Source organism: Limanda limanda, chromosome 21, assembly GCF_963576545.1.
Source record: "Limanda limanda chromosome 21, fLimLim1.1, whole genome shotgun sequence".
Taxonomy (NCBI): domain Eukaryota; kingdom Metazoa; phylum Chordata; class Actinopteri; order Pleuronectiformes; family Pleuronectidae; genus Limanda; species Limanda limanda.
Genome location: NC_083656.1, coordinates 13,051,605 through 13,076,679, shown reverse-complemented (window position 1 = coordinate 13,076,679; position 25,075 = coordinate 13,051,605). Strand labels below are relative to the sequence as shown.

General features: G+C 41.6%; 2 protein-coding genes across 2 annotated transcripts in view; one reads left to right on the top strand and one right to left on the bottom strand.

The window, feature by feature from the left end:
• The window catches only part of LOC133027508 (myoferlin-like), a 27,738-nt gene extending 7,267 nt beyond the window's left edge, over window positions 1–20,471 (top strand). The window contains exons 4-55 of the mRNA XM_061094523.1: window positions 228–336; window positions 454–547; window positions 637–794; window positions 1,165–1,293; window positions 1,405–1,467; window positions 1,554–1,604; window positions 1,708–1,738; window positions 2,208–2,323; window positions 2,453–2,579; window positions 2,750–2,853; window positions 2,965–3,033; window positions 3,141–3,184; window positions 3,776–3,858; window positions 4,335–4,373; window positions 4,664–4,788; window positions 5,264–5,377; window positions 5,599–5,776; window positions 5,853–5,977; window positions 6,155–6,264; window positions 6,451–6,643; window positions 7,256–7,411; window positions 7,534–7,665; window positions 7,828–7,991; window positions 9,470–9,584; window positions 9,961–10,063; window positions 10,705–10,844; window positions 11,216–11,386; window positions 11,783–11,876; window positions 12,012–12,089; window positions 12,227–12,408; window positions 12,549–12,707; window positions 12,975–13,076; window positions 13,154–13,315; window positions 13,437–13,602; window positions 13,685–13,761; window positions 13,923–13,979; window positions 15,148–15,159; window positions 15,248–15,346; window positions 15,446–15,574; window positions 16,107–16,262; window positions 16,360–16,451; window positions 16,567–16,737; window positions 16,836–16,984; window positions 17,465–17,604; window positions 17,710–17,798; window positions 17,883–17,978; window positions 18,181–18,322; window positions 18,555–18,654; window positions 18,730–18,923; window positions 19,210–19,319; window positions 19,489–19,636; window positions 19,770–20,471. Coding sequence (XP_060950506.1) covers window positions 228–336; window positions 454–547; window positions 637–794; window positions 1,165–1,293; window positions 1,405–1,467; window positions 1,554–1,604; window positions 1,708–1,738; window positions 2,208–2,323; window positions 2,453–2,579; window positions 2,750–2,853; window positions 2,965–3,033; window positions 3,141–3,184; window positions 3,776–3,858; window positions 4,335–4,373; window positions 4,664–4,788; window positions 5,264–5,377; window positions 5,599–5,776; window positions 5,853–5,977; window positions 6,155–6,264; window positions 6,451–6,643; window positions 7,256–7,411; window positions 7,534–7,665; window positions 7,828–7,991; window positions 9,470–9,584; window positions 9,961–10,063; window positions 10,705–10,844; window positions 11,216–11,386; window positions 11,783–11,876; window positions 12,012–12,089; window positions 12,227–12,408; window positions 12,549–12,707; window positions 12,975–13,076; window positions 13,154–13,315; window positions 13,437–13,602; window positions 13,685–13,761; window positions 13,923–13,979; window positions 15,148–15,159; window positions 15,248–15,346; window positions 15,446–15,574; window positions 16,107–16,262; window positions 16,360–16,451; window positions 16,567–16,737; window positions 16,836–16,984; window positions 17,465–17,604; window positions 17,710–17,798; window positions 17,883–17,978; window positions 18,181–18,322; window positions 18,555–18,654; window positions 18,730–18,923; window positions 19,210–19,319; window positions 19,489–19,636; window positions 19,770–19,808 — 5,986 coding nt within the window. The 3' untranslated portion in view covers window positions 19,809–20,471. The remainder of the gene's footprint in view (window positions 1–227; window positions 337–453; window positions 548–636; window positions 795–1,164; window positions 1,294–1,404; window positions 1,468–1,553; window positions 1,605–1,707; window positions 1,739–2,207; window positions 2,324–2,452; window positions 2,580–2,749; window positions 2,854–2,964; window positions 3,034–3,140; window positions 3,185–3,775; window positions 3,859–4,334; window positions 4,374–4,663; window positions 4,789–5,263; window positions 5,378–5,598; window positions 5,777–5,852; window positions 5,978–6,154; window positions 6,265–6,450; window positions 6,644–7,255; window positions 7,412–7,533; window positions 7,666–7,827; window positions 7,992–9,469; window positions 9,585–9,960; window positions 10,064–10,704; window positions 10,845–11,215; window positions 11,387–11,782; window positions 11,877–12,011; window positions 12,090–12,226; window positions 12,409–12,548; window positions 12,708–12,974; window positions 13,077–13,153; window positions 13,316–13,436; window positions 13,603–13,684; window positions 13,762–13,922; window positions 13,980–15,147; window positions 15,160–15,247; window positions 15,347–15,445; window positions 15,575–16,106; window positions 16,263–16,359; window positions 16,452–16,566; window positions 16,738–16,835; window positions 16,985–17,464; window positions 17,605–17,709; window positions 17,799–17,882; window positions 17,979–18,180; window positions 18,323–18,554; window positions 18,655–18,729; window positions 18,924–19,209; window positions 19,320–19,488; window positions 19,637–19,769) is intronic.
• Window positions 20,187–25,075, bottom strand: aarsd1 (alanyl-tRNA synthetase domain containing 1). Its single transcript, XM_061094521.1, has 12 exons — window positions 24,967–25,075; window positions 24,054–24,182; window positions 23,707–23,866; window positions 23,563–23,620; window positions 23,320–23,476; window positions 23,090–23,206; window positions 22,305–22,435; window positions 22,141–22,207; window positions 21,868–21,959; window positions 21,721–21,775; window positions 21,535–21,629; window positions 20,187–21,023 (listed from the first exon to the last, which is right to left on the bottom strand). Exons 1-12 carry the CDS (start codon window positions 25,003–25,005, stop codon window positions 20,885–20,887), a joined length of 1,239 nt encoding a protein of 412 aa, XP_060950504.1. The 5' UTR covers window positions 25,006–25,075; the 3' UTR covers window positions 20,187–20,884.

Below are 25,075 nucleotides of genomic sequence, written 5' to 3'. Positions count from 1 at the left end.
TTTTATGGTTATAATTATTCTCTACAGTCAGGTCAATGTTTGCATTTGATAAAACTAAGATATTAGAGGACAAGTTGTTCATCGCAAGGGTCAATATATTCCTATTGTCAGCAGCTAGTGTATTAAACTTATCTGATTGGAAAAAGGTTTTTTTGCCCAGTCACATTACACAGACATAAAACAACACTGTCTAATAATGTCCTTGCTATCTTTCTCCCTCCAAACAGATTCATTGGATCAACCAAAATCTCTCTGCGAGATCTTGCCTCAGGTCAAGTGAGATCCCTTCCATCCAAAAATGTGCCCTTAGTGGATGAAAGTGGACAGAATATTGGAGTAAGTTTTTTTTCTTTTCTGTCAGTATGAATATAAAAAAAATGCAAGCACCAGAAAATTGCTTTAATTTTGAAGACAAAAATGAATTCTCAGACCAGCCAATCGTTTTCCTTCCAGGGCACAATCAACCTTGTGATTGGCTATGACCCTCCACCCAATGCTACACCAAACCCCAACGACCCCGAAGCTGGTGACTCTACGATGGATGCTGGTACGACGATGTTGTTGTTAATGATCCCTGTCAAACCTTTTTGTTCCACTAATTTGATCCTTGGATTATCTGGTCTCCCTGTTGATTAGGAGATGGAGGAGAGGAGGGGGATGAGACTCAAACAGACGGGGGCCCGAGGGGCCCTGCGGGGGGGCTCTCACCCGCTGCTCAGGGCGGTCACCTCCGGAAGCGTCTGGCCAAGTCGCAAAATCGCCACCGACTGATCAATAAACCGCAGGATTTCCAGGTCAGTGATAGCTTTTTACTTTAGTGCGACTCAGTTATCAACAGCTGAAATTTGTAATGGTCCTCTTTGGTTGGAACGTGTGAAATAAGCAAAACAAATTCTGCACAATCTGAAATACGTGAAATTAATTGGTTTTAAGAACAAGATAGTTTTATTTCCTTTCATGCGGCTGCAGCATTGCAGCTATATGCTATCTAAATCGCTTAAGTTACTTTGACCCATCTTGTGTATCTGCATATTGATCTAATGTGTATTTTTATGAACGTACAGTGGGATCACAGGATCTCTTGGTCAGACTCGGATGCTCTCATGTTCTCATGAATCAGATACATTCACCTGCACTGATACTTTGATGCTATTCGCCTTTCAGATCCGTGTTCGGATCATCCAGGCTCGTCAGTTGTCAGGGAACAACATCAAACCGGTGGTGAAGGTCAACGTGTGTGGAGAGACCCACAGGACGAGGATCAGGAGAGGGAACAACCCTTTCTTTGATGAGGTACCATCACTTTACTCTCAGTGAAGCTTTATGACACAGATTGGTGATGGAATAGAAAATGGGTTATGTATTTTTCCCATTTTGGGTTATGTATTTTTCCCATTTTTGCAGATGTTCTTCTACAATGTCAACATGCTACCATCAGACCTGTTCGATAAGAACATAAGTATGCGGGTGAGCACGACACATTTCACCTCTGACCTATCCGCTGTCAGTGTGCATTCATATATAAACTGTGTTGTTGCTTTCCACTCCTGCAGGTGTACGATTCCTATTCTCTGAGGGCCGACAGCCTGATGGGGGAGTTCAAGGTGCCTGGTCTCATTTCCCTCTTCACATCAGTGTTAATATATAAAACATCGGGTTAATGTGTTCCCAGGATTCTGTCTCATCTTGTGTTTTTCTGTCTCACAGCTGGACGTTAGTTACGTTTATGATGAATCAGGTAAGTTTGTCGCAGACCACAATCTTGATTTGTTTCTCATTTACATTTGCACAGATATGGCTCTTGTGTAACTTGTACGGGTATAATGTGACGTGTAGTTACTCTTGGTTGGTTTGTATAATTTGATCAAATGGTTTTATTTGTAATGTGATAAATGTGATTAACATGAAACTTTATAGAAGTTGCCTATTTACATGATTTTCATTTTAGTTTTTCATTTTTTATTCAATCGGCTATCAATCTTTATTTAGGTAACGTGTGTTATAAATTAATTATATAATTGTTGCAATATAATTTTCATCAACACCAATATTTTAAGTTCAATATGTATCGCCATAATCCTTATGCACTATACAAGCACAGTGAGGAAGTCTAACACATAATTTATGTAACCCCAGATCTGTTAAATTTTTAAGAAATGTTATGTCTATGTGTCCCAATGTATATGTGTGTGATTCTTCTGTTGCAGCTCACTGTGTCATGAGGAAGTGGCTTCTGCTGAACGATCCAGACGACTCCAGCTCTGGGGCTAAAGGCTACCTCAAAGTCAGCCTCTTCGTGGTGGGGGCGGGAGACGAGCCGCCGGTACAAACAGACACACTGACTCTCTCTGGCTTTTTTCCTCTTTCCATATGTAAATGATGTGGCTGCGTCCCTTGCTCTCTCTCTCACACATGGACTCTCCTCTGTTTCTCTCTATCTCACGTGGTGAAGGTGGAGAAGAGGGAGTATAATGACGACCAGGACGACATAGAGAGCAACCTGCTGCTGCCGGCTGGTTTGACTCTGCGCTGGGCCACCCTGTCGCTGAAGGTGTTCAGAGCTGAGGACATTCCTCAGAGTGAGACTCGCTTTAGATCCATTATCATTTAGAATTTGTAACACAAGCAACACACACACACAGACCTAAAGACACAGAAGAAGAGCAGTATGCTGAAGTTGAACTGATTGAAGCAAGACGAGTGTATTAAGTTATGATTGGTGATTGATTAAGTCCCCTTCCCATTTCAGTGGATGATGCATTCGTCCAGACCATGAAAGAATTTTTTGGAGGAGATGACAACAAGAAGAACCTGGTGGATCCGTTCTTAGAGGCTCGCTTTGCAGGCAAAAAGGTTCCGAACTGATCATTTGTGCTGTTTTAGTTGCAGTGTTAACTGAAGCTGCTTATTATATGTTCGTCTAATGGCAGAGGAGCTAATTGTGTGTTTTTTTTGTTTCTTCAGCTATGCACTCAGATAATTGAGAAAAACGCAAACCCTGAGTGGAACCAAGTTCTGCACCTTCAAGTCAAGGTAAGAGGTCGCTGGGATGAAAAGCCGGTTTCTTCTACAGCACAAACCTAAGATTAAAGAAAGTGATGGATGTCATTAACGGACTGTGTTTCTTGTATCCTCTATAGTTCCCCTCCATGTGTGAGTCCGTCAAACTGACAGTGTTTGATTGGTAAGTAAAACACAAACCGCAATTTTCCATTTTGAAATTTCCCCATTCTGTTCAAGAAGATTGGAATGTGAGGAGGCAGTGTTATTTTGTTCCCTCAATCTTTCTGTAGTGTGGTCAGATCTTAATGTGTCTGTATGTGTGTGCGTGTCCATGCCCCCGCCATCACCAACCACATGAGAATAATGTAGCTGCCTATGACTCAGGCTGAGCAGGCTCCTCCCTTTAGCCCTCAAAAACACATTCTGGGATCCTGTTGGCAGCAGCTTATTTCCATCATAGTGTGTTTCTGAGTGAGTGAGCAGCGAGATAACTCGGGTCCAGGAAGGCTGAAGGAAAATGAGTGCAAGAGGAAAGATTAGAGAATGTGCCCTGAAGAAGGTGTTGAAATCTACAGCCCACAGAATTCCCCCTAAAAAACGTTTTTACATAAACAGCAAGAAGAGACATTGTTTTTCCATCTCATGTCTTTCCTTCTTGTAGCTAGTGAAAAAACATAACACTTTACCTGCCTTATGAGATATGTGTGTTATTTTATAGTTGATTACATGAATGCAGTTTTATGTGTATAAAGTAACTGTGTGTGATTTGCAGGGATCGTTTGACAGGAAATGATGCTATTGGCACCACGTACCTGAACCTGGCCAAGATAGCCTCCTCTGGTGGAGAGATAGAAGGTATTATTTTTGGGATTTTGGAGTTTTGGGGATCCCCAAGTAGACACTAAATAGAGCGTTAACCTCCGCCAAGACCCAACAGTCCCCTTAAATTCAATCAAGCTTCACAAATTTCACACACTAAGATATCTATTCCCTCAATGTTGACAAACGGCATATCTCACCATGTTAAATAAATATTCTAGATCTGCCCCCTGATCCAGATCTTCACTAGAAATTATAATTGAATTGAATTAATTCTCTCAGTGTGACGGATTTGTGAAAATCCCTTATGTAATCTTGCTTATACAAACAACACCTTGGCCGAGGTAAAGAGTCCTGGCCTTCAATGAAAACCCCAAGTTCATAGCCTTTGTGTCTCAGCTAAGATGTCTATTGTTGTACAACTGTATGAAAAAGTTCCTTTTGCAGTAAGTACAACTGTTACTATTATGTGCCTGTTTGGATTAAGTATTGTCCTTTTTCTCCTGGCATAGAGGAACATGCAGGAAATGGGGAAATGACATCGTTTGAAGGTTCACCCACGTTCTTTTTTTTACTCTGTGTTGCATGAGATGTGACCCGTAAAGCATGTTTTGCACGACAGTTGCTGAATACGTTTATTTTTGTCTGTGTTTAGTGTGTGTCTAGTTTTTAATGTTTTAACTGTTTTGTCGTCGCAGTGCGTGCCACTTGCTTTCCCAGCATTCACTCTTTCACCACAGCCTCAATTAAAGCATCACAGACGTACTAACACTGACGCTTTGCTTTGATTTGGCTCGAGTCTGTTCATGAAGAGGTTCATTCAGTTTCCTTCTCTCTCCAGCGAAGACAGGGGAGTCTGAGGTGGGGTTCCTGCCTGTCTTCGGTCCCTGTTTTGTCAACCTGTACGGCAGCCCCAGAGAGTTCAGCGGGCTGCCAGACCCCTACGAGGATCTCAATCATGGCAAGGTAGTACATCATTTATCATTTTGCCAATATCTTAGCCATTTTCAGACCAGCTCTCAGGCCCGAGTAGAGCGTGCAGGAGGTAGGGCATAATGTATAAATGCCACTGCGGAAACGTTCACATCAACATGACGACTTCCCCTTCTGCAAAAAGTTCTTGAATCGTGTTGTCTTTCCAAGTAGATATCTTCATCTGCGTCTTTTTCATGTTTAGCACCTGATCTGATCCTGCAATATTCTATCCTTTTTGTTATTTTAAACTTCTCTGCAGTTGCTTGTTACAAATCCTCACCAATATGCCGTATTCTCACATGGGAGGGTTTTACTAGGGGGCTGGCAAAAGAACATCTGTAGAATGAGAGAGTCCAGAGCAACTGACTTGGACATTAACGCTGTACAAAATTCAGGAGAGTATCCAGAGTTCAGTGCATGTATGATACACCCACCTAATATCTGATATCATTGTGTCAATGCACAGGGAGAAGGAGTGGCGTTCAGGGGCAGGATCCTGGTGGAGCTGTCCACGAAGCTGGAGGGAAAAGAAGACAAAGCAGTCGACAGCATCCACAGTGATGACATCCTGGTGTCACAGGTACCTTAGCTGTTTATCCACTGAGCGAAAACTGACAAGTGTGGTGGAGTATGACAGCAGTGGGGATGTGATGAGACGTGAAGTCGACACATGGGATGAGTGGATGTGGTCGGGTTTATGCTCTGAAATAAAAATAGTCTGTAGATGGTTTGATGCATTCAAATATTTTCTACTTCTCTTTCTCTTTGCTTCCTCGTTTTCTTTTTTCCTCTTTGCATCAGAAATACCAGAGAAGGAGGAAGTACTGTCTGTGTGCAGTCTTCCACAGCGCTTCCATGATTCGGGAACCCGGAGAACCAATCCAGTTTGAGGTCAGCATCGGTAACTACGGCAACAAACTGGACACCACCTGCAAACCCCTGGCCTCTACCACTCAGTTTAGCTGTGCTGTATTTGATGGTGAGGGACGAAGCTACATTTTATACTTGGAAAAATAAGGAAGAGTATTTCTTGAGTGATGTGCATTTTCTTTCAGGTAACCACTACTATTACCTGCCCTGGGCCAACACGAAGCCAGTGGTGGTGGTAACTTCATTCTGGGAAGACATCAGCCACCGCCTGGACACTGTCAACATCATCCTCTACATCGCTCACCGGCTGGTATGACGCATGATCCCCTGTAATCCTAACCCAAACTTTGACTTCACAGTTGAGTGCTTGCAGGAATGCAGCAATGAAATCATCAACAACTGAACTACAGTTTGTTTCGTGTGTGTACATGTTCCAGCGTGAGTGTGTGGGAGGGTAATCCTCACCCCTATTTTGTTTTTATTTCAGCAATCTAACCTGGAGGCTTTTAAAATTGCCATCTTGGCCAAGATCCCCGACAACCAGCTCGTCGAGGTGTGGCTCAAGTTGCTCACTCAACTGATTGAAGACCTGGAGAGGTGATCAAAGGATATGCTGAATAATAAAAACCGGAGAGTCTGGAAATATGTTTAATTATAGACTTTGTGAACCAAAAGATGTTATAAGCAATAATCCCATGAGGATTTTTACTGGGCTTTTATTTGGTGTAATCTCAGTTAATATATTATTTTGATGTAATGATCTATTGTCTGCTACCCCCAAAGTTTCCCGACACCAGAGCTGGAGGGCAGCGCCAACCTGACGTCCCTGGACATCCAAGTCAAGAAGCTGAGAGACAGCGCCCTCACTGCCATGAAGAACGGAGCCAGACGCATGAAGGAAGAGGCCATGGAGATCCGAGAGACTCTGTCTGACATCGAGTCCTGGGCAGACAAACTCAAAATGTTGGCTGAGGAGGTACAAACACAGCAAGTGTCACTCAATTGTCTTTAGATTTTTCAGCGATTACCAAAAGAAAAGGGAAATCGAAAGTAATATCTCTTCTTTGTCTTGCATTTTTCTCCTACATGGACATAACTGAGCTCATTTTAAGTTCAATATGAGATTTAGACTATTTTCCTGAGAAATAGTCCTCCACTTGTCTCAGCATGATTCTCATTTAAGATCTTAAAATGCTCCCTCCACAATTCATTCTCTCAAAGAGGGTTGAGATCAAATTAAGATTCAAGAGAAAACACGCATGAGCCCACACCAGGGTCTTTTCAACCCCCGGACCCCCCTAAGGAAAGGTACTACAGACTTGGGACCCTACTTATCCCCAGAGGGGAATGGCGCAGACAAAGAATATTCATTTGAGCTAGTTGACAAAATAAAAGATCTACATGCACATGTCACAATTTTAACTTGACCTGCTGCATCTGATGCTGTTGCTAATCTGTCATTATCACTTTAGGGGACATGTGGGCACAGAAATTAGACTGCTCGTTACATGTTTTTATTTTAAGTATTTTAATATTTTTTGCATGATGCTGCGTTTCATTCACATGTTCTTCTTCCCACCGTGTGCAGCCCCAGAACAGCATGCCTGACGTAATCATATGGATGCTCCGCGGTGAGAAGAGAGTGGCCTACAGTCGCATCCCCGCTCATCAAATCCTTTACTCCACGTACAGCGAGCAGGCCTGTGGTCGACACTGTGGCAAAACACAGACCATCTTCTTACAGGTACTGACGTAGTAATGAGTTGCATTAGATGTTTTTTCAAAGCATGAAAGTTACGACACCAGATTTGAGTTTCTCTGACATTATACTGCTCCTATGATTGAACTTCTTACTTTCCCCCTCAGTACCCAATGGACAAGGACAAGGGCTTGAAGGTGCCCGTTGAGATCAGAGCCAACATGTGGCTGGGTCTGTCTGCTCATGAGAAAAAGTTCAACTCCTTCTCTGAGGGAACGTTCAGCGTGTTTGCCGAGTTGGTGCGTGACTATAAAAACACAACTATCAAAGCAGAGCATGAGTTTGTTTTGTGAATATGTGTATATGAGTTTGTGTTTCACTTTGTCACTGTTAAAGTTCTTGTTCCTGATAATTGTCAGCTGAGTGAAATCTAAATGTTTTATTATTATTTGCTTTTACAGTACGAGAACCAGGCCCAGGTGTTTGGGAACTGGGGGACCACAGGCCTGGTGGGACGCCACAAATTTTCAGATGTAACGGGCAAACTGAAGCTGAAGCAGGAGTACTTCCTGCCCCCTAAAGGATGGGAGTGGGAGGGCCAGTGGTTGATTGACCCAGAGAAAGCGTGAGTATAATTGGAAATGACAATTTGGCCTCTCACTGCTCTTCTCTGACCCCAAACGATGAGCTTCTGATTTGTTGTTACGCGTCTAAACCTAATTGTCTAAATGGAAGCTACGCTGCTGGTTATTATATTTGAACATAGGTTTTTCCCCATGCTGAAAACACACATTCTTTCAAACTGTTTGGACTACTGTGCTGTTTACATTCCTTTCATGCCATTAAAAATTATTTAACAAGAAAGTCCCAGAGTGTGTTAGTGAGCTGGAAGTTTAATCTACTTCCTCAACTCAAGAACAACCACACCCTGCTCTCTGATCTCTACCCCCTATTTACGTTCCGATAAATAGTTCGATTTTTTCTTATGTACTTCACATCAGACTGTTGATGTTTATACATAGAACCCTAACAAATGCAGATTCCTTCATAGTGAGCACAAAAGGACAATTTTCTAATTTATTGTTATAGTTTTTGGTCAATTTATAATATATCTAAACCATAACATATAATAAGAAGTAAAATTGCCTGTGTGGAGCATGGAGAGGAACACCCACCTCTTAGAGACGCAGCTTGTTCTTAATAAAACATTTCAGCAGGATTCCTCCCAACATGTAAACAGTCCCTGTTGAAACACACCAGCCCCTCCCTCCCTCTGACACTACACTAACTTCATCTATCAAAAGCGGCCGTCTGCATTAGTGTACGTGGCTGCTGTTTTTGAATGCCTCCACCCTAGCCAGAACACAAGAACACCTTGAGGGATTGTCTTTAATTTTGCTACGCACTGTCTCAGGAACACATTAAGAGAATCCTTTCAAATTTGGCACAAATGTTCTCTTTAGCTGCTTTCAGAAGTGCACTGGACTGAGCAGCCCCTCTGTATTGTCTCCGGAGGAGGTGCATGTGTGGATGCAAATGTTCGAGTGAGACCCTCCAGTTTCTATGGACTTTATCTCCCTGGCCTCCTTGTATAAATTGATCTTTATACATGATCAAGTGATCTACGTAGCAGAGTTAGGACATCACTTCATGCCTCTGTCTGCTGCACCAGGCTGCTCCACCTCTTATCTTTTAAAATGAAGAGGATTTGATGCTGTTGTGAATGTGACTGTTCAGAAAACCTCCCACTGTGTTGTGCACATTCTCCGGATTTGACCTGGAGGTAATGTCTGAAAAAGGCTTTAGATTCACATATCAACTGATTAGATTGGATCAAAGGTCAAGTCACCTAACAAAACATGTTTTTGGCATCTTGAACATATCTCAATTCACTTCAACTCAAATATCAACTGAGCAGAATTCAAAGGTGAAAGGTCACAGTGACCTCATATTAGTCACGACATTTTTTGTATGTAGACTGAAACTGCAGTGGTTGGTTGTACACCCACAGGGCAGTAGTTCTAGTTGATGCCACTGACCAGTGCCAAAGTTTGCTTCCTGTGACTAAGAATTTTTTTTAATATAATTTAAATCTTGTGTTAGTTTGCTAACAGAGGCAGATGCAGGACACACTGACTTCATGGATGAGGTATTCCAAAATGATGCTCGCTACCCTGGCAGAGAGTGGAAGCCTGCCTCTGAGCCCTACACCGATGTGGTGAGAACAGCACACTCGTATTCAAATAATGTGCTGGGTGGATCTAAATGACTCACACACACCGTTAAGTATTTTTCTGTGTCACTGTGACACACACACACAAACAAATATATGTATGAATATGAATACAGTACATCTTTGAGTACTACCCAGACTCACACAGCATGCATTATTTTCTTAGACAGACACATTCAGCGCACAACTATCTCTATTGTTGAAATATTTATCCCCTTGTTCACTCCTCCCAACGTCATTAATGGAATAGTACGTGGAAATCTATGATACCATAGGTGTGGTAAAATTATTGAAATTTTAAAAAAGTTCACCAATAAAAAAAATGTATGTGTACAGCTAACAGAAATTTTGTATGGTGCAGAATGGAGAAAAGAGCCGTAACCCTCAAGAGTTTGAGCTGCCTTCAGGTTGGACGTGGGAAGACGCATGGACTGTGGATGACAACAGAGCTGTGGATGATGAAGGTGCAGACATACACTGGTTTAAAGGTTCAGTGTGTAGAATTTTGTGACATCTAGTGGCGAAGTAGCATGTTGCAGCTTAATAACCCTCACCTCACCCTCCCCTTGAAAGAGAACCTGTGGTAGCCTTCAGTTTTCATCAAACCTCAAAGGTGTTTGGTTTGTCCAGTCTGCCTACTGTAAAAAAAATGGCGGCCTCGGTAGAGAGGACCCACACACCCCAAAATGGTTACCAACTCCCGATGTAAATGCAGAGTATTAAATCTAAAGGGCCCATTCTAGGGTAAAGAAAACAAAAGTTCTGACATTTTTAGATGATAACATGCTAGTGAAAACATCACTAGGATTATTTTATATTCAATTTCTGCTAATATATCCTTTTCACCTATATCTTACACACTGAACCTTTTTGAAGATAAAAGTTGTTTTATCCAGCTGTTCACCTTCAAGTGTATGAAGTTAATTTGAATGGGCAACATGGGATTGAAATGTCTGATGTTTGTCTTGGTTTTCCTGGGCTCTGAGTTATTATAGCCTCCTAATCAGATCTTGGATATATGATTGTGATAAAAAATGAGGTCTGTATATTCACTACAATTAAAGAATGGAAACTAATTGTGTGATTGTGTGCATGGACACTTCAGGCTGGGAGTACGGAGTGACCATTCCTCCAAACGACAAGCCTCTGTCCTGGGTCCCAACGGAGAAGGTGTACCACGTCCACCGCAGGCGACGTCTGGTCAGGGAACGCAAGAGAGCTGCACTGACAGCAGGAGCTACAGAGGTCAGTAAAGAACAGTTAGGGCAGAACTCTATGTGAAGAAGCACCAGTCAAGGTCTGATGTAATGACAGGTCTTTTCAAACAAGACACTGTTTTTTAATGACAAATGATTCTGTTATAGAGATTGATAGATACCACATAATGTATATATAAAGATGGGCGACATGACAGATTGGTGTGCAAGATATTTTGGCCTCTCTCTGTAAAGTGGGAGGACGTGGTAATGTGTCATCCGTCTTTATTCACTGTCTATTATAGAGACTGGCATCCAGGTGTCTCTGCCATCAATTCATTTGACAGTATGTGATTATGCTGATTCTAACAGATTGTCATGAAAAAAATGTTTGAGCTACATGTTTACCTGTAAACACAGAGGCCGGATCAGGGTGACCCCGAGGGATGGGAATTCTCTTCCCTGATTGGCTGGAAGTTCCACAAGAATGAACGTTCATCGGACACGTTCCGTCGAAGGCGATGGAGGCGCAAGATGGGACCAGAGGACCGGCTCGGAGCAGCTGCCATCTTTCAACTGGAGGGGGCACTGGTGAGAAAAGAAAGGGGGAAAAAATGATGTGGACGACAGCTGATGCCACACGGAGAGAGATACTGATGATGAATGGACAGAATTCAGAGTGGCATGAGTATCAATCCTTGAATAAATAAGAAGTGATGACATGAAATCATAAACCAGATCTGATGTCAGTGAGTCAGTTGATATTTTCAAATATTTACTCATGTATTAAACTCTAATCCTTGGTGCCATGGTGTGTTTTTATTTAACTGTTTAGTGTGTGTGTGTGTGTGTGTGTGTGTGTGTGTGTGTGTGTGTGTGTGTGTGTGTGTGTGTGTGTGTGTGTGTGTGTGTGTGTGTGTGTGTGTGTGTGTGTGTGTGTGATGTACATGTAGAAGTTCTGAGACGTCTGCTTGTTTGACTCTGCAGGGTGTTGATACGGAGGAGAAGGAGAAAGACTCCAAAGTAGATGCTTCAAAGCTGTTTGGTGCAAACACGCCTACTGTATCCTGCTCCTTTGACAGTGAGTGATGCAAATACTGGTGAACATACAAATCAACATGCTCTAGCATAGAAACTCATGAATATATTCTAAACACATACAACACACATGTACATGTCCATTGATCTCATAAAGTGTCCCCCCCCCCCACTATAGGGTCATACATGTACCATCTGCGTGTCTACATCTATCAGGCACGGAACATGACATCTATGGACAAGGATAGTTTTTCGGGTAAGATATTACTTGATGGTCAAAAATATAATTAAACGCATTGCAATTAGATAATAAGAAATAGATGGATATAATTGCAAAGTGCTTAACAACTCTCGATTCAGGAAGATTAAACCTTCTTTTTTTCTACTTCACAGATCCGTATGCACATGTCTCCTTCCTGCACGTCAGTAAGACGACTGAGAAGCTGCGATCAACGCTGAACCCAACCTGGGACCAAACTCTGATTTTCAGTGATGTGGAGATTTATGGAGACCCTCAGAACGTTCTTCAGTGCCCCCCAGATGTCGTGGTGGAGTTCTACGACCAAGATCAAGTGGTAGGTCATGGACAATATATATATATATATAATACAACCAATCTATGTTGTTTCTCTAGTTTTAACTCGGCACTCCTCATTCTTATAATCTTGGACGTTATAGCTTTAACTGTGTTATAATCATGTTATTCTTCGTGTAGGGGAAGGACGAGATGCTTGGCCGCACTATTTGTGTCCCAATGGTGAAGCTGGTTCCAGGGATGGATCAGAAACCTAGACTCCTGTGGCATCCCATCACTAAGAAGGGTCAAAAGGCAGGGGAGGCACTGCTGGCTGCTGAACTCATCCTTAAAGACAAGGTTTGCAATAAAAGTCATTCTGAATAGGTTATTTTACAGTATTAAACACAAAACAACTCTACTTATTTACTTAAATAATGTTAAAAGCATTGTTTTTAGTTTTTCATATCCGGCCAATTGTCTTATGATACCTCAACATTATATAATATAAAATTGTAGATTTACTTTAGTTTTGAGGGATTGGGCTTATCTTCACAGGCTCATAGTTTCCCTTCCGGTGTGATTAATCTTGAAACATAAGGTTAATCCATTGTCTTGTCTCTGTAGTCAAACGAGTCAGATCTTCCTCTGGCTCCTCCAAAGAGAGCAGAGAACATCTACATGGTTCCACAGGGCATCCGGCCCGTGGTGCAGCTCACCGCCATAGAGGTAATACAAAACCTCAAATGCTGTTTCCCTGAACTGATACATGAAATGGCCCTAAATCCTGCTGTCTATCTGATCAGATTCTGGCTTGGGGTCTGAGGAACATGAAATCTTACCAGCTGGCCTCAGTGACATCACCCAGCCTGGTGGTGGAGTGTGGGGGGGAGAGGGTGGAGTCAGCCGTCATCAAGAACATGAAAAAGAGCCCCAACTTCCCCAGCTCTGTTCTCTTCATCAAAGTGGTAAAGTCAGGGTTTCACAAGCTACAGGGTGTGTCTGTGGGGATTAAGCGAATAAATCCCAAGGATAAAAATCTCTATTATGTTTTTCTCTCCTGACATTTTCTCCAATTGCTCTTTCCAGCTCCTGCCAAAGGATGAGATGTACACACCTCCCATTGTCCTGAAGGTGATCGATCACCGTCCGTTTGGCAGGAAGCCGGTGGTTGGTCAGTGCACCATCGGTTCTCTGGAGGAGTTCAGATGTGACCCAAACATCATCACCGCAGAAGGAGCTATGTCTTCCAAAAGTAAGGAAGCATTTAAAAAAAAAAAACGATGAATGACTCTGAGAGAAGATGACTTGCTGTAATGTCCTCTTATTATCGACAGTGTCCCTGATGAAGGCTTCAACTCGCAAACATCTCTCAATTAACATGGGCGAGAATAGACCGCTGCTGGAAGCTCAGGTAAACTCCACCTCCTTCTCGCACAACCGATCTCTAATTCCTTGTACTGATTTTTACAAGTTACTTTTTTTAACCCTTTCCAAAAAAAAATAATCAGTTAACTAGCTCTAAAATTTGACTATGAAATCTTCAGTCAAATTTAAACTGTATCACTCTTACAGTTCATGTACAGCATGTCTGCTGCTGTCAACAAAATGGCTTCTCCTACCTCCCACTTTGTATGTATGATTACCTATTATAGCTTTCTAATTCACGTGGCTGGGTACCAATGACGCCGGAAGGCTGAGATCACATAATCCACAGAGCTACAGCAAGCTTCCCGATAATGACTCGATGTTGTTATGTGGGAATCGTCACAATAACTGAAATTGTACTTAATTGTCACTAATTGAATGAGCACATTATAATGATCAAAGCAGGGGCGTAACATGGCATGTCACACACATGGAATATGAGATTTTTATTGTTATTTACCGTGGTCTTAAGGCTTTTTTTTTTTTTTTTTTTTTTTTTTTTAAATTGCACTTGTTATTTTATTAGTTCTATTTTTATAACACATCATTTGGAAATAAGCAATGAAAAAAGCCAAATCAAACATTATTTAATTGCAGCTTTTTTAGCCTTAAAAGACGAAAAACTGTCTCGCTTGACAAACACCGAACCATCAGCAAACATTATATAATTTACCGTATTTTGTAGACATCAGTTTTGAGTGATTCATAAGCATGGTCTTAAGGCTTTTTAACTTAACATTCACAAGAAAAAACAATGTTACAGACAAGAGGAAAGAAACTGAAAGGGCATCAGTGTTTCCCACAGATTTAATTCAATCTATGGCGCTAACAGATTCATAGTGAGAGATACACAGACTTAAGAGTGACAGACTGGTTTGTTGTTTTGGCGGCAGATTAAACCCAACTTTCCCAAGTGTCAGACTGGAAATCTGTTAGTGAAGAATTGATGCTATGATATGAGTGACAGGGGGATTCTACTCTTCTTTGTCTGATTTCTATTACTAAAATTAAAATTGAAAAACTACTTTGAGGCCAAATTACATGACAGGCACGAATACCAGAACATCACCACTGCCATGTTGTACTTTAAGGGACAGGTGGTGTTTTTCAGTGACCCCTACAGGCCTGGAGGCCTTGACTCAGTTATTCACCATGTTATGCCCTTGTTTTACCTTTTTTTTTTTTTCAATGTATAATTACAGCTGTGATCTACTCTCCAACCTTCCCCATAATTCACTGTTTCACTTTCTTGTTAATGTTTTCACCTTGAATGTATGTTCTGTATATAGGTGTTAATGTCTGTTTTACTGCTGTATGAGTACGCATAAGTGACTTCTCTGTTCTGTGTCCGATGCATCCCCTTCCTCCAAAGCTTGCAGAGAAGGTGAGAGTTGACAAGACATTTCAGATTCTCACACAAAATGCAGGGAATTAAACATTTGAATATTGAACATGGGCAATTCAATCATCAGGAAAAGGAGACAGTCGACTGGTGGAGCAAATTCTATGCTTCAACTGGAGACGAGGAGAGATGTGAACCGTACATCCAGAAAGGATACGACACCCTCAAAGTAAGTGTAAATAATGAAGCATCACTAAGTGTTGCTTATTGTACAGATGCTTTTTTTCTGTAGCTATTGACCGCTTGAACGTGTCATGTCCATTTTCAGGTGTATGAATGTGAACTGGAAGAAGTCCCAGAATTCAAAGGGCTGACAGATTTCTGCAGCACCTTCAAACTGCAGCGGGGGAAGAATGACAATGGAGACCATGACCCCACAGTGGTCGGAGAGTTAAAGGTAGTTTAACACCATGCAGAACCAAAGACTGTTTAAACTAAGGGTATATTAGTGGAGTTAGTGCATTTTGGGCATGTCCTAGTGTTGCTATTAATGATAAACAAATTGTTGGTTGCACTTTGTCAATTAATCATGAATATTTGTATCGGGCGTAACATGCAATAAGCCAATCAGAGTGCCCTCTCCCATTCCCTTTAAAGGGAGGGTGAGCGCCCTGACCAAACTTATGTTTAAGACCAACACCAGAATTTATAGGCCATTTACTATTTAATCAGCACGGCTGCTAAAATAAAAAGTACTGAAACTAGCAAAGACACTTGCATTGTGCTTCGTGCTACTTGGTGCCGGATGCAAGACTGGGCCCTAACACTTGGTTAGATACCCGGCTATAAAAAATTGTGTAAGAAATTAATTTGTAGCTGATTATTTATTTGCTAATAATTATCCACCGGAGAGAAATCCAGCTCTTAAAATGTACAAAGCCGTAAAAGTCAAGTCAATTCTTCTTTGCGTGTGTTCCTTGTCCACGCAGGGTTCATTCAAGATGTATCCTCTGTCAGACGACCCCGGTGTCACTGCTCCCCTCCGACAGTTCAGAGAGCTGCCAGACAGTGGACCCCAGGAGTGTCTGGTCAGGCTTTATGTGGTCCAGGCCATAGACCTGCAGCCCAAAGACAATAACGGCAGAGTGAGAATTAATCTATGTTACCAGTGATAAAAGTCAACATATATCAACACACCAGGCTCCACCTGCTGCTCTAACTTGTCTTCCCTCTTGTGTTCAGTGTGATCCATACATGAAGATATCGCTGGGAAACAATACGATTGACGACAGAGACCATTACTTACCCAACACTATCGACCCTGTGTTTGGACGGTACATGTTATGGATGAACAATGTTAAACAGCGTTGAAATAATAAAGATAATATCAAATTGAAGTCTGTTCAACAATCTCACTTGTCAAACCCTTTATCTTTTTGTTTGGTTTAGGATGTTTGAGATGACGTGTTTCCTGCCCCAGGACAAGGACCTGAAGATCAGCGTCTATGACTATGATCTCCTCTCCCGTGACGAGAAGGTCGGCGAGACGGTGATTGACCTGGAGAATCGTTTCCTGTCCAGATATAACTCCTACTGCGGCCTGCCACAAACATACTGCACGTAAGAAACTCCAGGGCAAGGGTGATATTAAGGCTGAGGAAGAAAACAGAAAGTCGGTCACGATCAGTCTTATGGACGTATCTCTGTTGCCATCTTAGTTCTGGCATTAACCAGTGGAGGGACCAGCTGAAGCCGTCTCAGATCCTGGAGAACCTGGCGCGTCTCAAAGGCCTGTCCAAACCCAGGACTGAAGACAACGGCAACTCGCTGACCTTCAACGGCAAAGACTACACACTGGCTCAGTTTGGTAATGTCAATTAATAAAATGGATATGATGCTTATTTTGATAGCACTGTTGGTTACTGAGAGTGAGTATCTGTCGTTCCACTGGTTATGTTCACAGCTCTCCGCTTCCGAACTTCTTTGTAAAGGAGCAGGACATAAGAAGTTATTTTTACCTGTGTGTCTGTGTGTCAAATGGAAGCTTAACAAAGTCAGTATTTAGCAACCATACTATTAGTCCACAATCATGCTCATGGAAAAGTCAGGGGGTGACTAAAATACATTTTTATTCTTAAGATTTTTGCTCCAGATATCATGACAATCCAATCTAAAGATTGTTGAATCGTGCAGATCCTTGTGTGCTACAGGGCATTAAAACCACACTACTGCAATCTTATTGTATTTACAGAATGCTGACTGGTTTGTTGAATCTTTTCCTCTCATCTGCTTTGACGGGTATAATCCACTGTAAATCTAATGAAGTTGTAAATCTCATCACGTCCAGAGATCAACAAGGAAGTCCACCAATACTTGGGTCCAGCGAAAGAACGACTCTGTCTGCACGTGCTCAGAACACTGGGAGTCGTCCCCGAGCATGTGGAGACCCGGACCCTTTACAGCACCTTCCAGCCGAATATCTCGCAGGTTCAGTGTCACAACTAACACACACTGTATCTGCACAATGCACGTCCACCTGCCTACAATGTTGATGCAGCTAGTATGAGTAACACGCATGTTGTGTTCTTGTAGGGAAAGCTTCAGATGTGGGTGGATGTTTTCCCCCAAAGCATCGGCATCCCTGGTCCTCCGTTTGACATCAAACCCCGCAAGGCAAAGAAGTGAGTGCTGTGCAGCTCTGAGGTACGTTGTCACTGGTCCGAGCAGATTCCAGAGGACTAACATCCACTGTGTCTGATGTTCAGGTATTTCCTCCGCGCTGTCATCTGGAACACCACCGATGTGACTTTGGATGAGACCAGCATCACCGGAGAACACATGAGCGACATCTATGTCAAAGGGTATGTTTCATTCTTCATCATTATCTTTACGTGTAAAGTTGACATGTTCTGAAAGTTTGCCATACAGTTAACTCCGGTGTTAATCTATTTCTGCTTTTTTATATTGATTATACTCATATATTGGTGACTTTTGAAGTAAAAATGTAGTGGATGGTTATTGTGGAAGTGGACAGGGAAAATGACCTGTTGTTCCCTGTCCCAGCTGGATGCCAGGCATGGAGGACGACAAGCAGAAGACGGATGTCCACTACAGGTCTCTGGACGGAGACGGTAACTTTAACTGGAGGCTCGTCTTCCCCTTTGAGTATCTGCCTGCTGAACAACTCTGCCTCGTGTCCCAGAAGGTGAGGCTCTTCTGAACTATTGACCATTTTAGATTTAACAACAAGGCCCAACTGTCCTCTTAAATTCAGTCTAGCCGCACACTCATAAAGTTAGTTCCCTAAATACACCAGATTTATCCCTGGGAAATCTGTACTTGAAAATATCCCTCACATAGGTAAAGATATAGTATCAGTTGTATCTGTATTGCTATAATGATTCATCTAAAACCTGTGTTCACATGTTTTTCAACAGGAGAACTTCTGGAGTCTTGACAAAACAGAGTTCAAGATTCCTCCCAAGATAATCGTCCAAATATGGGATAACGACAAATTCTCATTGGATGATTACCTCGGTAAGATACTACATTTAAGGTGCATTTACCTGGAGACATTACAAAACCTGACCACATAATACTCTGGGATTCTAGGCACTGTGGAGCTGGATTTGCGTGACCTGGTTCCTCCTGCGAAGACGCCACACAAGTGCTCTCTGGAGATGATGGCCGATCAGGACATCGGACACCCACGCAAGCCGGAGAACGCCAAGTCCCTGTTTGCGCAGAAGTCAGTGCAAGGCTGGTGGCCCTGCTCCATTGAACAGGATGGAAAGAAAGTGCTGGGTGTAAGTATGAATACAAAGAATAACCCACAGATTGCTTCTTTTTCTTTTTTTTATAAGGGAAAGTATCTTCGAACCTAAACTGTTGAGCAAACGAATGAGCATTAACTGGTTTGGATCATGAGGAAATTCAGTCTTAGCCTTTATGTGCGGCGAGAATTTTGAAATGACATCACAGACACTGTTGATTTAAAAGCTTAAGTCTAATTTACACTATGAAGCCTGGTGTTTCAGACGACCTCATTGCTATTAGTTTTGTTTTGTCATGCTTATTTATCTGTGTTTGTAGGGTAAAGTGGAGATGACACTGGAAATCATACCTGAAGCAGATGCCGATGAGAGACCTGCAGGAAAAGGCCGAGACGAACCCAACATGAACCCAAAACTGGATCCTCCCAAGTAAGAACTCAGTAGAATAAATGTGAAATAAAAGTTTTTGCTCGTTAGGAAACTGTGGCAGGAAAATGTTGACTGTGAAGGGGATTAATGGAAAACATTGTGCAGATTGGTTCTGTAAAAAAGGTCTCTCTCCAGACTCTAATGCTTCTTTCCGGCTGTCATTCTCCAGTCGCCCAGACACCTCCTTCTTCTGGTTCACCAACCCATGTAAGACCATGAAGTTCATCATCTGGAAACGGTTCAGGTGCCTTTTCATCGGACTCCTCATCCTCACCATAGTGATTCTCTTCCTCGCCATCCTGCTGTACTCTTTACCGGTAAGGACAGACATTGCTCATATATTCTAAAATCACAAGGGCACTTTTCTGAACGCTGTAAGGTTTGTGTTGCAGAGGATAATTGTGAGGTTGTGGCGTGTGCTGGTTTGAATGCTTTTTTTTCCTTTTTCAGAACTACATCTCGATGAAGATAGTGAAGCCGTTCTCATAGATTTACTGTGGAGGAGGAGCAGGAACTGAAAAGGACGAATCAGAATGTCTCCAGGATCCCATTGAGCACAGTTACAAAACACCTCCATATCTTTTTAGTTTTTTATGCCTTAAGTGTTTTGTTTATGGGGAAGGGGGTGCTTGCACGTTTGCACTGTTGCACTATTAGATCTACACATTTTACCTTTGTCTACACCGCTGAACTGTGACATATTTGTATGACCGAAGGAACTGGACATCTATGATTTGTTTCTAAACCACTGCTTTAAACACCCTCTCTCACAAAATTGATCTTCCTCCACTGTAATGCAATCTAGTACAACAGTCCTGTCATAAACCACAATTTAAAAAATGTAAACACACTGTGTGCAACAAGAAGTTGATTCAACTGTTTTTATTGGTATTTGATTGTAAATTTTTACTGGGTTGCACAATAAAATGAGAGGTTTCTAATATTAATGCACGATGTTTGTACATGAGGTGACAACTAATGATATTTTCACCACTTTATTCTGACAGTTCTACTAGACAGCATTACAGTGTACCAGGGTGCACAGGGTGTACCATCTTTGTCTCTCAATGTAATCCTGCCAAAGATTTATATTAGCAAGTCATGTCAAATGTGTCTATCTTCTGTATGTTAAATAAATATACTAAATATTCATCAGGTGTATGTTTTTATTTATCCATGGGAAAGTACATGCGTGTGTCAAACAGCTGTGTGAGGAGCAGGATATATTTTTTACATTATCTTTAAATTGCAGATTGTGATGCCCTCGAGCAAGGCAGTTAAAAGTTAATTCACCTCCCACATGTAGTATTAAACCTGAATGGGGGACAAAAAACTCAAATTGTATTTTCTGTGATTAGACTTTTAATTGAACGGATGAGGTTCCAAATGAATATTGAAAGCAAATGACATTAAACGTTCAGATATGTACAGCACGTGTTTTACCAAAGTCCCAGTTATATACAGCGTCACACGGATGATTAATCTCTTACCCATCCTTTCGTGTTTATTACAAAATTTGAATATTTAGGACCATCAAGTCAACTTTTTAATTTGTATTGTCGGCTTTATTTTTCCTCTGAGGTTTGATGTTTGGAGTTCTGCTGCAGTAAAGCCTCCACCTCTCCTCTCTGAGCCAGACTGTTGACTTTGCCCTGGAAACGTCCGTTCTTGCCTGCCCCCTTCCCTTGCAGCATCTCCAACACCCTGGAGAACACAACAAATCAAGCATGGTTTTCAAACAGGTATCAAGTATACAAGAGGCATGACGTAAAAATACTGCTGTGGAAAATCACGTGTTTACAGCATATCGACAGCGATATCACCAAAAGCTCTCAAATCTCATCTTTCTAAGATGAATTCCTTGTGGGTGTCTTCTACATGTATGGCTCCTCTTTTTCATCCCAAGATATTTGTATTCTTCTAGTTTCACGTCTGGGGAAACAACACGCCAACTCGCTTGCTATCAACTTAGAAAAATTCCTATTGTATTCTCAAATGGATTTTACCAGGTGGGGCTGCTAGGAGAGGTTCTGGAAAATGTCCCGAACAATTGATTCTGACAATTTGTGTTCTCACATAGAGCCCCTCTGGAAAATATCTAGTTAATATAAGAAAGCCTCGGAGCTTCAGTGCATGTTTAAAAGCAGCGATACAGCACCACCCTAGATAATTTGTGGCAGTAGAAGCTAAATAAATACTTGTTGGTGTCTCTTACCTGGGTCCCATCTCGGCCACTTGTCCACTGGGTCCAGCCAGAACAAACAAACCAGGTCCCTTTTCTTCTCCAACAGTGAGGAAAACCAAGGTTTCCTGCGAGTAGAATAAACGAAGGTTCAATAAAATGATTTCACTACGGAACGTGTGAACACCTAGAACTAATCAGGACAGATTATGATCTTACCTCAGTAGCTAGTTCATTGGCAATAATATTCATGAACTCATTGTCGCCCTCTTTCCTATAGAAAGAAAAACAAACATTTTCTCCATGGTTGTATGAGGGCAGTGTATTCTGCTGTACATAAAAAACCAGCCCTTGTGAATTTCTTACTTGTGCAAGGTGAAGAAGTTTCCTCTCTGGGGGTCGTTTTTGAAATTCTGAGCAATGAGGATGGCCATGTCTCGTAGCAGTGACAGGTTCGTCTGCAAAATACGAGATGGTTAGAGAGTCGATCTGCCCTGTGATATAGTGTTTGTCATTTAAAGGAACCCGCTATAGTTAACGACATCTTCTGGCAGTTACAACAACATGAATACCACATGATTTTCATTAATTTCTCAACCATAAATCAGTATGAGCAGTAAATTACTTTACTTTACTTACTTTCTGTAGCAGCTTTCCAGATTTCTGTAACTTGTCGACCGCCTCAACATGTTCATCAGGTCTGGTCCTGTTAAGCAGTGATAGAAGAATTGTGTCCACTTTAAACTTCCTGTATCCGTTGGATTATATACTGCTGATATTTATCCTTAACACTTTGAACCTACTTCAGGAGAGAAACCAGCGAGCGCTCTGTGCTGTAGCTTTTCTCAGCGTACTTCAGTACTCGGTTTCCTACCAGGAAGATCAGGTTGGTTTTGTTTTTCTTCCCTTTCTCAGTTCCCAGTAGCTTGATAACCTAAAATACAGATAAATCAAGTTGAAGCAGATGAGTTGATTACTAAAATGATTTTTTACAAGTTTTATTCCCTTTACTATAAGTGATGTGTTCTTCATTTTAGTTTTGACCATTTTACCAACTGTGACGTATCAGTGCTTGCATTAAAAAATTAAAATTTTCATGATTAAATACTGGGAAGCTTTAAAGATAACAAGATACTTATTTATTATTATTAATAAATATATTATAATATATATAATTATTATTTTAGTCCCACAACAGGGTGGTTTGCTGTGTAAAAGGAGCAAAGAGGACGATCAAAATAGAAATATCCATCCAGGTAATAATAAGTACACCGGTTGCAAGTGAGTATAAAAACACAAACAGGATAGAAATAATATAAACAGTGTAAACAGAATATACAGTTAAATGGATTGCAAATGAGCCACTGAATCGCACAGTTAAATTAGTTAAACTGGAGTTCATAAGAAAGAGTAATGATGTGTCTTAAGTGCCAAACAGAGAAAAGGAGAAATGGAGAGATAAATAGGGAGTAAACAAATCAATTAAGGAACAAAATCTGATGATTGAGAAAGCAGCCATCAACATAGCAGCAAACAGCACACCATCTAAACCATGTGTTTGTGTATTAGCCTATGTGTGATGTTTCACCTGTAAGTGACTGAGGTTAGACACGTGCGTCCCACAGCACATGTTGGCATCGACGCCTTCGATATCGACGATCCGAATCGGCCCGGCATGGTCCTCTGGCAGCCCACGACTCCTCACCTTGTTCAAACCCATCACACAACATTTAATGTAAAATTATAGTTCTAACAGAAACAGAATCAAAGATCATGACCTTTTGGCCTTTGAGCACAAAATAAGTGCAAAACACGTACCTTTTCCACAGCGGGGTCGTCTATAGAGAGCAGCTGAACAGTGACAGGAACATGAGCTCTGATCTTCTCATTAACAACTTCCTCCAGAGCCTGGAGCTGCGCGGGCTTCACACTGGGAGTGTCTAGCTCAATTGTGCTTCTCTGACGCCCCAGTTCCCTGAAGAAGAAACACCCAAAGGAGACAAATAAACTCATAAGTCTTTAACATTTACAGGGAAATGAATCTGTGCAGTGGTGAATTACCAGGATGTGGTCTTGTGTCCAAACATGGAATCTGCCAATGCTGTGATCAAATGTTGACCTAAGAGAAGGAAAGATGAAGAAGTGTATCTTCAAATAAGTGTCTGAAAACAGTATATGATCAGTCACAGTTTACTGATCCTTTACCTGAGTGTTGCTGCATGTGGTCAAACCTCCTCTCCCAGTCCACCTTCACGTGCACCTCCTGGCTCACCTCCAGGGGGGAGGTCACAAAGTGCACGGCTTCTGGTCCATGTCTCGTCACCCTCAAAACTGGGACATCTCCGATCAGCCCGTGGTCGTCTGGCTGAAGGAAGAAACAACATACCATGAAACACTTCAGAGTAATATTACACCCTATGACTTTAGGTGTTTTGATAACTTCGGAAACAAGATATTGCCAAAGGAGCAACATGATTATTTCGCTGGTTGCCTGGGCTTCTTATAGAAATCTGAAAAGGTGATTGATATTAAAAAAGAAATAACAAGCATACTTGTCCACCTCCCTCAGGAAACAAGATGGTGTCTTGGAGCTTGACGTTGAAGCCCTTGACAGTTTCTTTCTTTCCATTGACTTCTTGCTTTAACTCAGCCGGACAGCAGGAAATGACGGAGGTGTCAAACTACGGGGGGAAAAATTTATGAAATGAAAACTCACTCCTTGTGGGAAGAGTGGAAATGAACTGTGATGTAATGAGTGGTGTGACCAAAAGTGATTGTGCAGCCTTATGGCCTAGTTTATATACGTATGTTTATAGCTGCTTTATCTGGTTCAAACAGCCATAACATGTATACACTTAACTTTATGTCTCTGGTAATAATTTACCTCATGCGTTTGTGAAATTCTAACGTTTCATGGTCAAAGAAGTGTTTTTTTTAGACCACCTCATTATCTTTTTTATGTGTATACGTGTTTAGTAGCATATGTGTAATATATTTTGTTAGATTTGGGAGCTACATTGTAATTAACATGATTTACAGATAGGTTTTTATATAAACGTGTATATAATATAACCTCATGCACTAGACTGTTACAAATCTAGTCACTTTTACTAGTTTTATTTGTATTATGCAATAACAGTACATAATAGTTTTTACACTGAATAGAAATCACTTTCTTCAGCTGCTGAACTGTCTTGAGTTTACAGTGGATTTATTAACCACTGAATGAACAGACCCGATTCATATGTTTTAACTTCATTACTGACCGAACTTAAAGGTACATTGAAGGGATAAGATCCGTGTAATAGTGAAAGAAGCGTCTGTGGTTGCATCATAACATAACATGTCCAGTTAGCTTCGGTGATAGGAGGCTGTTGTTAGCCATCATGCTAACCTGGTCTGCACAGAACCTCCGCCTGATGTTTTTATGTAATGTGAATTTATCTCTGATCGACAGTTCCCTACCTCCTGCAGGTAACAGTCCCGTTGACACTGAAAAGCCATAGTGGAAAGTTTCTGAGTGAAAACTCTGCAGCAGCACGAGTCAGAACGAAACTGAATGAGCAGCTGTCAG